This window comes from Ictalurus punctatus, chromosome 5 (assembly GCF_001660625.3).
Source record: "Ictalurus punctatus breed USDA103 chromosome 5, Coco_2.0, whole genome shotgun sequence".
NCBI classification, from domain to species: Eukaryota; Metazoa; Chordata; class Actinopteri; order Siluriformes; family Ictaluridae; genus Ictalurus; species Ictalurus punctatus.
The window spans coordinates 17666772-17679922 of NC_030420.2; the positions used below are offsets into that span (position 1 = coordinate 17666772).

Below are 13151 nucleotides of genomic sequence, written 5' to 3' on the forward strand. Positions count from 1 at the left end.
CAGGCGACATTGCGGCTCCTAATAGGCGTCGCATAGAATGATTCTAAAGGGCAAATTAGAGCCAAGATGGTGGAAAACGCGCATAGTTTCTGTGAAAAGTGCGCTCGGGCTGTTTTGTCGAGCCTAATGGACGTGACTGTACGTGCTGTTTAACGGAACAAAAAGTATCATCCTTCCACGTAGATCCCCTTTTTCTGTGTAATTATTATATTTATGAAATTAGCTATATGAAGTTGTTAAAACTGCACAAAGGCAAACCCCAGCATTTGAGTTACGTAGAGCAATATACTGTATATGCTCAAAATCAAAGTGTGAAAATTCTCACACCCTCAAATTCTGAACAAAACCCGAGCCTCAACAGTACATAGCTCATAATCTGGTTGGCTCCATGTGGGAGGTGGACCTCAGGGAGCCTGGCTCACCAGGTCTCATCTTTTGTGAGGCTTCTCCGGGCATTAACTGTAACTTCTTTGGTTGTTGTTTATTTAGGGATGTTTCTCCTAACATTCGATCTCCCTATCAGGAGGTGAAGTGCATGCTGAATTGGGTTAAGGTCTGCTGATTGACTTGGCCAGTTTAAAACATTCAGCCCCCCCCATGAAGTCCTTTGTTGAGTTGGCAGTGTGTTTTGGGTCATTGTGTTGCCGCATGATGAAGTTCCTTCCAATTAGATTGGGTGCATTTCTTTGTAGCTTGGCAGACAAAATGTTTCTGTAGACTTCTGAATTCATTCTGCTGCTACCTTCATGAGTTAAATCATCAATAAAGATTAGTGAGCCCAGTCCAGAAGGAGCCATGCAAGTCCAAGCCTTGACAACACATGCACCATGTTTCACAGATGAGCTTGTAACTTTTGGATCATGAGAAGATCCTTTCTTTCTCCACACTTTGGCCTTTCCATCACTTTGGTAGAGGTTAATCTTCGTTCCAGAACGCTTGTTGCTCATCTCTGTATTTCTCTGCAAATTCCAGTCTGGCTTTCTGATTCTTACTGCTTGTGAGTGCCTTGCATTTTGTGGTGTGGCTTGTATATTTCTGCATTCAGAAGACTTCTTCAAATGGTGGATTGTGATACCTCATCCCTGTTGTTTTTTGGTTTTTCATCACAGGACAATGTTTCTGTCATCAATTTCTGTTGTATTCCTTGGTCAACCTGTTTGATGTCTGGTTGTTAGTACACCGGTGGTTTCTTTCTTTTCAGGACATTCCAAATTGTTGTATTGGTTATGCCCAATGCTTGTGCAAATGCTCTGATTGATTTTCCCTCGTTTCTCAGCTTCAAAATGGCCTGATTTTCTCCCATAGACAGCTCTCTGGTCTTCATGTTGGTTTATCCCTTTTAACAACAAATGCAGTCTTCACAGGTGAAACCCAGGGCTCAAACCTAGAGTAGACATTCAAAGACATAGAAACAGCACCGTCTTTCGGATGAGACGTTAAACCAAGGTCCTGACTCTCTGGGGTCATTAAAAATCCCAGGAGACTTCTCGTAAAGAGTGTGGGTATACCCTGGCGAATCCTGGTGAAATTCCCCCATTGACCCTTCTCTATCATGGCCCCCTTATAATCCCCATCTCTGAATTGGGTACATCACTCTCTCCACTCCTCTAATAGCTGGTGTGTGGTGGGCGTTCTGGCGCACTATGGCTGCCGTCGCATCATCCAGGTGGATGCTACACATTAGTGGTGGTTGAGGAGATCCCCCCAATACTATGTGAAGTGCTTTGAGTGTCTAGAAAAGCGCTATATAAATGTAACTGTAACTAACTAACTAAAGTTATTAACTGATAAAACAATCCGTCTAACAGAACACACCTGGGCAACAAGAAACACATGTTGGTCACATGTTCCAATATTTTTGATCACTTGAAAAATAGATGGACTCTATCATCTATCATATTCATCTTTTGATCTCAAACCCAAATGTCATCAATGTATAGCAAAAACAAAAGAATTGCCCTTGCCAGTCCAGTACATTTGAAGAGGACTGTATCAGTAGCCAGGGTTGCTAAGTTTCATCTCAAAAGCCACACAAAATACTTGAAACTAGCCTAAAGAAGTCAGGCATTAGGAAATAAATTTATCTTATTTTTCTCAGGCTTTGCTCTGTAAACAAGGTCACCATGGTGCATGCCCATTTCTGTTATAATGACATTGTCCACTGAATAAGCCCCCTTTCCCTCTCCCAACATCTCTTACAGTGGAAATGGTTCTGTACATCATATATACACTCTAGCGTACTGTATACCTTACAGTATTTTTTTTTTTATTTTATTTTTTTTTTTAAAGTCATTTTGATTATCTGCTTTTACACAGGTTCTTGGTAGTCGTGGAGTATTTTAAAACTATTCCAGTTTGCAACCCTGTCAACCCATCCTGATTGCTGCTTGTCCTCCACTGGAAATATTCATAGAGTAAATATGGGGCAGTGTAATTTGTCTCCATGAGCTTATATTATCGCTTAATTATTATCTTGTTTCCATTTTTCACCACTATGTGCAAATAATAACTCTTGGGGGTTAAATTGGACAATGAACATGCTGCACCATGAATGCACAACATCTAACCCCCAAGGAAAAAAATCAATGGAACAAAATTAATGGAACATTTTTAAGTTGGTCAATCAAAGGAGGTAATTAGTATTTCAACAGACTTTTAATGTTTTACTGATAATAATAATAATAATAATGTATGGACCTGTGAATGAAGACTTTATGAACATGAATTTTTGTTGAATGTCTGATATAGTCTTTATGCCACTTTATGCCAATTTATGCAGGTTGCCACTGTTTTTATTTACTTTTTAATAGATGTGATTCTTTAATCGGTAGACTATTTAATAATGAATTAATGAAAAAACAAAACAAAACAAAACAAAAAAAAAAAACATCTAAAAGTTTCAGTGGCGTCATCCTATGATTTTGTTTTCAAATGGCGGGGCTGTGGGTTTTTTTTCCCCGGCAATAATACATGATTTCATATCCGAACCGAAGCTTTAATTAGCCTGTGTCAAAACTGTAAAGGGGAAAACAGTTATTAGGACTACACTACAAGCAAGTCTGTCTGTATATATATATATATATATATATATATATATATATATATATATATATATATATATATATAAAACCTACTTGCGTTTAGTGTTATCGTAATAACTTTTATTAAAAGTGAATGAGCTGGATTTAAAAAAAGTAACTAAAAATTATACCATATTAATTGATGAAGTAGGTACGATTTGTACTGGTTTTCTTGTTCCTCTTCTTCTCTTTCCCTGTGGTCAACCTATTAGAGAGTTTTTCAAACCAGTATGTGCCATTCACCCCTTCCTCCCATCTGGTTGTCTTACTACCCAGCTTCCTCTGTTTCCTATTGGTCAGGAGCAGATGCGGCGCTGTGCTATTGGACAAAAGTTGAGCTTTTCTCCTTGAATACGCTTGCAGGCTCAGTCACCCCGTTCTTCTGGTGTAGCGTGTGTCCGCAGCTGTTCTCCTGCGCGCAAAGACCGTTATTCAGAGCGCATTACGTAACGCAATGGTGTTTACCTGAAGAGAAGCATTTGCGTTTTTGAAACCAACAACTGGAAAGTGGAGCAGCTGTTTCGCGCTTTAAGAAGCGGACTGTTCGTCGGACCCGAAGGGTAATAATAAGGACGATATTCTAAGGAAATATGGCCTCGGCGGGTCTGGAGCTGATTGGCCTGACGCTAGCTGTGCTCGGCTCGCTGTTAGAGATGACGGCGTGCGGTCTGCCCACGTGGAAGGTGGCGGCGCACATTGAAGGAAACATCGTGGTGTCGCAGACCATGTGGGACGGCCTGTGGATGTCTTGTGCTGTGCAGAGCACGGGACAGATGCAGTGTAAGGTGCACGACTCGATGCTGGCGCTCAGCGGCGCCAAGCAGGTGGCGCGCGCGCTCACTGTGTTCTCGTCCGTGCTGTGCGTGCTGGCGCTGCTGGCCGTGATCGCCGGAGCGCAGTGCACCAACTGCATCCGTGCCGAGCTCGTAAAGGTGAGACTGGTGAACGTCGGAGGAGCGCTGTACATCGTCAGCGCCCTGCTTTTACTCGTGCCCGTCTGCTGGATGGCCAACCAGATCATCACCGACTTTTACAGCCCGCTCGTGCCTACGTCCCAAAAGAGCGAGATGGGCGCCGCGCTCTACATCGGCTGGGCGGCCGCGGGCCTCCTGCTGCTGGGCGGCTCGGTGCTCTGTTGCTCGTGTCCGCCATCATCAGCGGCCAGTACGGGTTACTCAGTCAACTACGCGCCCACGAAAAGAGCCACGACCAACGGAGACTACGACAAGCGGAACTACGTGTAAATGTACAACTGGAGCCACGCGTAAATTCATGTCTACTGCGGCCTGTATACCCCGCTAACTGTGCGCCATGTGATCTGCGCCTAACACTTAGTACACTATTAAGAAAAAAAATTCCACCCAGCACCCTTAAAGTTTTTTTTTTTTTTTTTTTTTTTTTTTTCGGTTTTAAAGCTTCTGTGTTGAACCCTGCAACAGAGGATTTCACTCCCAAAGTTCCACGTAGACTTTGTTTAGAAAGCTCGAACCCTTCACCGTCCAAAGAAGCCTTGGAGAGCTCTTTAATAATAAAAAATAATAATAATAATAACAGTCTGTCAAAATATAGCGGCATGTAGCTATTTCGGCACAGTAGACTATTGACATTGATGAAAATGTGGCAGAAGAAGAGAGAGGTAGCCAAGCATTGTCCCTAAAACTCAGGCCTAAATGTGATTCTTTATTGAGTTTATTTACCACTGTACTAAAGAGCAAAGGGTGGCGTGTCGGACGAATCGTGGGTGTTTTCTTATAGCCTGTGTGTTTTCGCACCTGTAGATTTTTCTGTCTAAACCTAAATGTAAATGACCCGTTTTCCCCACTGGTCATGGACTCTTACTGTCTCATGTTGACTTTTTTTGGACTTTCGAGACTCCCTGTTTTAAACATATAGGCTATGCATTTCCAATGGCTAAAAAGGACAGAAGCGCCTTGATTTCAGCCCAAAATCGCATTTTTAAATAATAGTTTCACTGTTTTGACCACAATTCTTTGCCAAATCCTTGAATCATCATGATCCTTGATGATGATCATGATGATGATTATTATTATAATAAAATTTTAATTAACAATAAATAATAATAACAATAATAATAATAATGTTGATTGTTTTCATGGGTTGGCTGAAGGTGATCTATTCGGGAGTCCTTACTCTACTTGGGAAGTTTGATTTCAGATACTTTTCCTTACATGGACTATCAGACAAAGCTGCCTAATTGAGAAAATGATGTGGATTTTTACAATAGCTGTCTAGTTAAAGGAGTAGGTGCTCTAAAGTACAGACCAGACCCGTGTGCCCAGCACTATGAAAATAATCGCTGGACATATTTAGTTTGTGCCTTGTAATGATGGAGTGTCTTATTTTATTTGTATCTTTAACTAATCAGACCACCAATACCAAAATTTGTCATCAATAGTCTTTTTCTGCTTCATTACTTTTTTTTTTTTTTTTAAACTTTCATTGTTTTTAACTTTCATTGTATCAAAGTTTTGAATTGTAATATTTTTAATAAACAGTTATTGTCATAATGGACCTGTGACCATTTATTTAGCCGCTAAACAACAAATGGCAACTAACAAATCTAAGAAATATCTCTTGTGGATTTTTTTGAGTGATTTTTCTCTGGAAAGAGATTTGGGTGACCTGGTTGTAATAGTCGTTTTATTATGTTACTCTGTGTTTCCGAACATGTCCTGCTTATGAGTGATTTTGAAAGGTCTTTCACTTCTTTAGACAATCCCATTGTGTTCAGAAAACCCTCCACACACACTCACTCACACACACACACACAGTTTGTCCTTGATTGCTTAAAATTTAAGCTCCAATTTGCCTCATATTCTCAAGATAGGGGTAGACATCACTCAAACAACCATATTTCTACATCTTACAGGGGTGTCCATGTTAAATTCATTACAGTTGCCTATAACATATCACTAGTTTTCATATTTAGCAACTTTTCATGCAATACAGTACCATCACTTTTAATATTGAGACCTTGTAGTTAAACTGCAACTATGTACAGTCCAATGTTAATGTATTTATTATATATTTGTGATTGTATTAAATACACATGAAAACAGGCACAAAATGTACTATTTACTACTATATTAAAGTAAGGCTGCAGGCAAACAGTAGGACATTAGAAATAGTGTAAAATCACTATTACTGTAAATCAGTTACATTTAAACATTTAAGTCTTGATAAATAGTCATAGCAGATCCTGAAAAATATGTGCAAATAATCTTTAAATATATTGAATTGGTGCTCACATTATGCTTCATAAATTTTGCACTGGTGCATCTCCGCCAGCGCAGTTCATTAATACCACCAAAGAGTTAATGACCACCAAATTTCATCAGATCATGGTAAAGCAATCTTGCCTCAAACCACTTACTTTCTTTAGCTATCTCCGTAGATAGCTCCTATGCAAAATTAACAATTAACAAACATATTATATGACAAATCCTATTTGATTTCTCTTGCATCACTCTAATATTCTCTATACATAAATGTAAATGAAATGAAAAAAAAAATCGTGTGGAAAGCAGAACATTAAAGCTGAATAAATAACAGAGAGCTCCCCTCTTGGTCAAAGCACTGGCTGTATTTCACCCCACTTCTCCACTATAGTCTCTGGCACAGCGGAGCTTATCTGACTGTTCCAGACCTGTAGACAGTATACTGTATATCACAAACGATACAACAATTTTCCAAATACACATCAAGATACTGTTGCATGTGAATATGTTGCAAATGCATATGAATATTTCAAATCCGATAAGGTATGAGTCAACATGTGGGTTTAGAATTTCATTTGGCTCAAAGCTGTGTAGTATCAGTACTGAAACCCACAGAAAGTTTCACTGTTCTGTAATATTTACTGTATATTTACCCTTAGGACAGTGTGTTCAGTTTTACAAATGTTCCTTCATTATCACTAGTAACAAAACTGTTCAAGTAGTGTATGTTAAGATAATACTAATGAAAATCATTATCAGTTCAATGAGAAAAGTTTGCATTTCTTAATGTGATATAAAGATTGTCTAATAAGTTGTTTGTCCTTCCTTATCCTTTATAACAGTGTCTAACCAACTTCTTATCCTCTAAGCAGCTTTTGGACTGTTTTAATATCCTTCTGCCACTGATTCCTTAGAGCAGTTCTGGAGACAAAGAGGGCCAAGGCAAAGCCTTCTTTTCTTTTGGTTCTTTTCAAACAATTTTCTGTTGGTTTTTCTCTGTTTTGGTTTGTTATATTATTAAAAAACAAAACATATTTCATTTAACTTTTAATTTAAAGAATTAAAGAAGAAAAAACAAAACAATTTCTTTTTCAAAGGCCTTGACCATACTTTTCTTGTGAGTAATTGTAAAAGGTAAATATTTTTGTACATTAGTACACGACTCCCTGTTCTTACAGATCTGAGTGGTCCTTTGTCAATGTGGTCTCTCAAGTGAGTCATGATCATGCTTTCACCTTGTGAAACCCATGACTTCTTCCAGTCATTGTTTACATTTAATACACATGAATACAGTCACAAAATGTACCACTGGATTAAAGTAAAGCTGAAGGCAAACTCTAGGACATTAGAAAATAGTGTAAAATGAGATCAGGAGACAAAAAGCAGTGCCTCATTTGATATGGAGTGTGCTTTGCTTAACATGTTTTTGTAGAAAGTGCAAAGTTTTATAGTGGTACTTAGCTGCTCAATCAATCCAATCATCTACACATTTAGGCTACCTAGAACTATCAACTTGCAAGATAAAGTTAATTAAATCAATTATATTTAAAACATTTAAACATTTAAGTCTTGATAAATAGTCATAGCAAAAATATGTGCAAAAAATCTTTACGTAAATTTAATTTGTGCCCACATTATGCTTCATCAGTTTTGCACTGGTGGATCTCAGCCAGCGCAGTTCATTAAAGCGCACCTATTTTGGTTTTGAAACGTGCTTAATTTCGTTTTAAAGGTCTCATACAACAGATTTACATGCATCCAAGGTCAAAAAACACTTTAATGTGCTCATAATTTAAATTGCAGCATTACCTTTTTTTTTCCCCAAGTGTGAAAAACGACTCGTTCAATGATCCGTTCTAAAGGATTCATTCTAAACTCCTCCTTTCAGGTAGCATACTCTGCTCTGATTGGTCAGATGTCAGAGTCTGTTGTGATTGGTCTACTGCTGTCAGTTTTGAAAAGGAAACACTCACTACTGTAACGACTTTCAGCTCCGTCTGTTTGCCAGCAGCCAATGAAGACCAGAGGCGGGGCTTTTTGTTACAAACCTACAGGTTAGTACAGGAAGTAAAGTCTGGACTTACTAATGACTCGTTTCAGCTGTTCAGAATCGCTTCCTTCTTTTGGAAGTCAATAACTCTGTTTGTTGTGCGCTTTGATTTTTTAAACTTTGCAGACTTTTTGTATTCACAAACAGCTCTATAACACACTACATGAAAGGTAATATTTGAAAAACCATAATAGGTGCACTTTAATACTTAGAGTTAATGACCACCAAATTGCCTCATGTAAACTACATGCCAAAATCATGGCAAAGCAAACTTGCCTCAAACCACTTAATTTGTTTAGCTATCTCTGTAGACAGCTCCTGTGCAAAATTAAAGAAGCAAAATGTGGACAACAAACATATTATCTGACAAATCCTATTTGAGATATATTTCTGTAAATTTTCTTTGTGCTAATTTCTTTTGCATCATTCTATTATTCTCTATACATAAATGTAAATGCAAAAAACAAAACAAAAAAAAAAACATGAAAAAACATGAGGAAAGCAGAACAGTAAAGCTGAACAAATAACAGAGCTCCCCGCTTGGTCAAAGCACTTGCTGTATTTTACGGCGGTGTTGACAGCATTCGCATCACCCCACTTCTCTACTATAGTCTCTGGCAAAGTGAAGCCTATCTGAATGTTCCAGACGTGGAGTGTTTTCAGACTCCATTGTGCAACTGTTAATACCAGTCGCCCTGCTGCAGCAGATGAGGTTATGAGGCAGAGTAAGGTGTGTGTGTGTGTGTGTGTGTGTGTGTGTTTTAAGTTGGGTGTAGTAGGGGGGAGGGGATGAGTGCTTTTTTTTAAAGCATCCTCATTCCACAGCGAACAGCGAGGCACCCAGGGGCAGGCACAACGTCATTAAAGAACTTTTGTCATGGCAACCACAAAGGGCCTGTAGATGTTGCCTAGTGACGGGTCCCTGTAATGTGGTCATACAGACAAAGACAATGAGGACCCCGACGGCTCACATTCCCAAACACAGAGGGCGAGAGAGACAGAGACAGAGAGAGGGTGAAGGACAGATACAGACAGTGGGGGAGGGAAAAGATGTGGGAGGAGATGTCCGTTATGGTCAGAGTAAAGAGCAGTGCAATCGATTTATTTATAGGTCCTTTACAAGTCTTCATTTGTCCAACAATAGATTGAACAATTTCAAGTACTTAATAAGTATTAAACTGACTCAAATTTATACCAAACATGCAGAACCAGGGAACTTACATGATATACATATAAAATCTAAATATAGAAACATTGAAATATAAAAAGCCTTTATTTAGACTGGGCTATTATATTTAAAACCACAACCTGAACAAGCCTTCATCAGCCTATCCCAAAGGAATGCCTTGGATCTCAATGTTTGCTTGAAGAATGAGATCTCCTATGAAAGTGCACTAGTAGAAGCAATTATTAACACCCAAGCAGCAAGTTACTGCAGTTCCTTCTTTTCTGTGGGACTCACATTTAAATTTTTGAAAATGTTTTTCTCCGGCAATTGAATCTATTTCTAAAATTGTTGACATGGCGTGCACACTGCTAATACAGAAGCACTTGGACAATTTAGGGCCACGTGTTAAATTTAGATGTACTTTAACCCATCAAACTCCCAGGACCTGTCCATTGGTCCCGACTTACATTACTCACTATTCTAACTATAAACGATTTCCTATTATTTTCACTATAATTACTGAGCAAATCGTAGCAGTTACCAAATATGTTTTAAGGTCAATAGCTGATGCAAATCTGGGCGCTTAAGGGGTTCAACTGAGGGTAATATTAGTTAAATTGAATGTTCATAGAGCATACACAGACACATAGTGCACACAGGCACATTCAAACAAAAGTGGAACAGATTTACAGAATGCTAAACGGATTGACAACTTACAGCTTACATCTCTCTCTCTCTCTCTCTTTCACATACACACACACACACACATACACAATTGTGATTCTCTGTTTTCATTGTGGCTTTTGTCCCTCATGGGTTGGAAGTCATTTCATTCTTCCCACAGCTGAATATTTGTTATCTCATCACCCAGATCAGCGCCACGGCAATAGGACCTCATAAATTACCTCTCAACCCTATTCACACCATACACACATTGTCACTTTCTGGACATTGTCCCCAAGCACCTGAAAACTCTGAGCACTAAACGTTGGTATCTCTATTTCCCCTTTAAATGCTCATTCTAAGGAATTGTTCTCAATATGACACTTGAAGGAATTTTATGTACACCACTGACTACATAAATCTCATGCTGGTTTTGTATTAGACAATATTCAACATTTAATGACATAATATCCCTGCAGTGGAAGTCCTCAAACTTTGATCCTAATGGGTAAAATTCCACCTGGAGCAGCTTACTTTCACAATGAGTTGGTAGTGTATGTGTGTGCTGTATCAGTGGGTGAAAGTGTATGACGTGCATGACTTTTCTGCTAATTGTGTGTAATACTATGTATAGTCAACAGGTTCTGGTTCTCTTTGTCCACGTACATGTGTGTGGGTGTGTGATGCACAAATGTGTCACAGTGTAGGAGAGTAATAAGACTTCCTGCTTAACAATCAGCAGGCCAGGAAACAGGAAGGACTTCAGTGAGGAGGGTCAAAAAATAAATGAATGTGTGCTGATGGGTGTGGAGAAGGAGAGATATGTATTGGGACCATCCTATATCACAAAAGACAGCAGTTTCCCAAATGTGCATCAAGATAATATTAGCAACAAATGCATATGAATATTTCAAATCTGATAAGCTAAGTCAACATGTGGGTTTAGAATTTCATTTGGCTCAAAGCTGTATAGTATCAGTACTAGGGATGCACCGAAATGAAAATTCTTAGCCGAAGCTTAAATCGAGTACAATGAAAAACTTGGCCAAAAGCCGAAGGCTGAATACCAAACACGTTTTTTCGTGTTTTTTCCATTTATTTTGCCATTTTTTATAAATTAAATAGTCAAAATGTGCTTTTTACTATTTTGTCTTGCTTTTCAAAGAAAAAAATCAAATACAAAAACTACAATTTCAAGTATATTTATTTAACACTGAACATTTTTTTTTCATTCCAGCAGGCATAGGCTACCAACAAGGCACAATATAACTTTAAATAAATAAATTAGTAAAATAAAAATATTTTTATGTGGTCATCTTTGAGCCCCCCTTGAATAGTCGATGTTAGTCCTATAACTGACTGCTGAAAGAATGTAACACTCTGTAGCCTACAACAAAAATGTGCACTAAAAAGTGCATTGACAAGAGTGCAAAAAATGGTTCTATTCGGTTCTATACGGCTGATTATATTGGGGATATATACCGCTCGCATCCCTGTACACCTCGCGGAGTATTATAGTAGATACTGGATTTGTCTGCCTGGCCTTAAATAAATACGTCTTTACCTGCTTCCGTACTCTACTCCCTTACGTCTCGCGATGTGACAGAAACAAAACAAACGCACAATAAACATCTGAAGAGCACGTAGCTCGTGCAAGTGGCTTGTGCATACACGCACCCCCTCATCGAGGTTGTGACATTCACACGTCTCACTCTAGTTGCTAGGCTATTTGACCAAACACGTCATTGCTCGGTCAAATTTATTCGTTCTTTACACTTATTCGGCCGAACACCGAAAGTGCTTGTTTTTTTGCTATTTTCGGCCGAATAATTTCAGTTGCCGAACATTCGGTGCATCCCTAATTAGTACATATCCTTCATTATCACTAGTAACAAAGTGACTGTGATGAAGTGATGAAGTGAAGTGAAAGTGATGAAGAATATAACCATCTTCATATCCTCTAAACAGCTTTTGAACTGTTCTAATATCCTTCTGCCACTGATTCCTTCGAGCAGTTCTTGAGACAAAGAGGGCCAAGGCAAAGCCTTCTTTTCTTTTGATTCTTTTCAAACAATTTTCTGTTTTCTCTCTATGTTTTGGTTGAAACACTGAAAGTTGTGGTTGGTCATGCTGTGGTAAAGGGACTAAGTTTGAATTTCCATACAAAAGCCACAGCAGAAACACTCAGGCAATGTTTCACAAATTCAAAATGTTCTGTGTGGAACAATGGCTTTGATTTGCCATTGCCTAAAAAAGTTTGCAACTAGCTAAAAGCATCTAGAAAACTAGCTCGTCCACAGAATTGACCTTCCGGAGGTGGGTGGCTTGCCATTGAGAAGGTGGGTAGCTGGGCCTAGTTGAGAATGGCTTGGGTTAGGGTTAGACCAGTACGAGGCCATTTTGTTGTGTCTGTGAAGCCTCCAGATCCTGAACTAGTCAAAGGCTAGTGCAAATATTTTGCACTATGGCATATTTTGACTGGTCAAAGTACTATTTCATCTGCCCCTGGAGGTGGTTAACTCAGGCTTTTACTGTAGGGGAAGGCACCCATGTTGAGAAACGGCGGAACCAGTCGAGAGCTAGATGGAATTCCTGGCCTAGCATGAGGGAGGCTGGGGAGACACCTGTGGTTGAGTGCTGCATGGCCCTATAGTGTAGCAGTGTGCGGTGTATTGTCTTAGTGAAGGAATAAGTGTTGGTGGTGGGGGACCTCATGGATCTTACTGCAGATATCCAGTTGCAGATGATCCCAGGGCTGAGACAGCAAGGTCAACGGTTGTTGGTGGCCTGTCCTGCCAATCACCAGGCAGGTGGAGCAGCCCTTAACCATGGCCTCAGTGTTCCTGTCTATCCCTGACCACAAGACTAGGTTTTGAGCAATGCTGCTTGAGCTTCACAATGACGCAGGTGACCCTCATGCACCATAGCCAATATACGTGCAAACAGGGCAC

General features: G+C 39.3%; 1 protein-coding gene across 1 annotated transcript; it reads left to right on the forward strand.

Annotated features, from left to right (window-relative positions):
* Positions 1-3285: 3285 nt before the first annotated feature.
* cldn5a (claudin 5a) lies at positions 3286-5612 on the forward strand. Its single transcript, XM_017467047.3, has one exon. It carries the CDS (start codon positions 3671-3673, stop codon positions 4322-4324), a length of 654 nt encoding a protein of 217 aa, XP_017322536.1. The 5' UTR covers positions 3286-3670; the 3' UTR covers positions 4325-5612.
* Positions 5613-13151: the final 7539 nt, after the last annotated feature.

Excerpts from the sequence above, each read along its gene's own strand:
- cldn5a (XM_017467047.3), top strand. The coding sequence starts at position 3,671 with ATGGCCTCGGCGGGTCTGGAGCTGATTGGCCTGACGCTAGCTGTGCTC.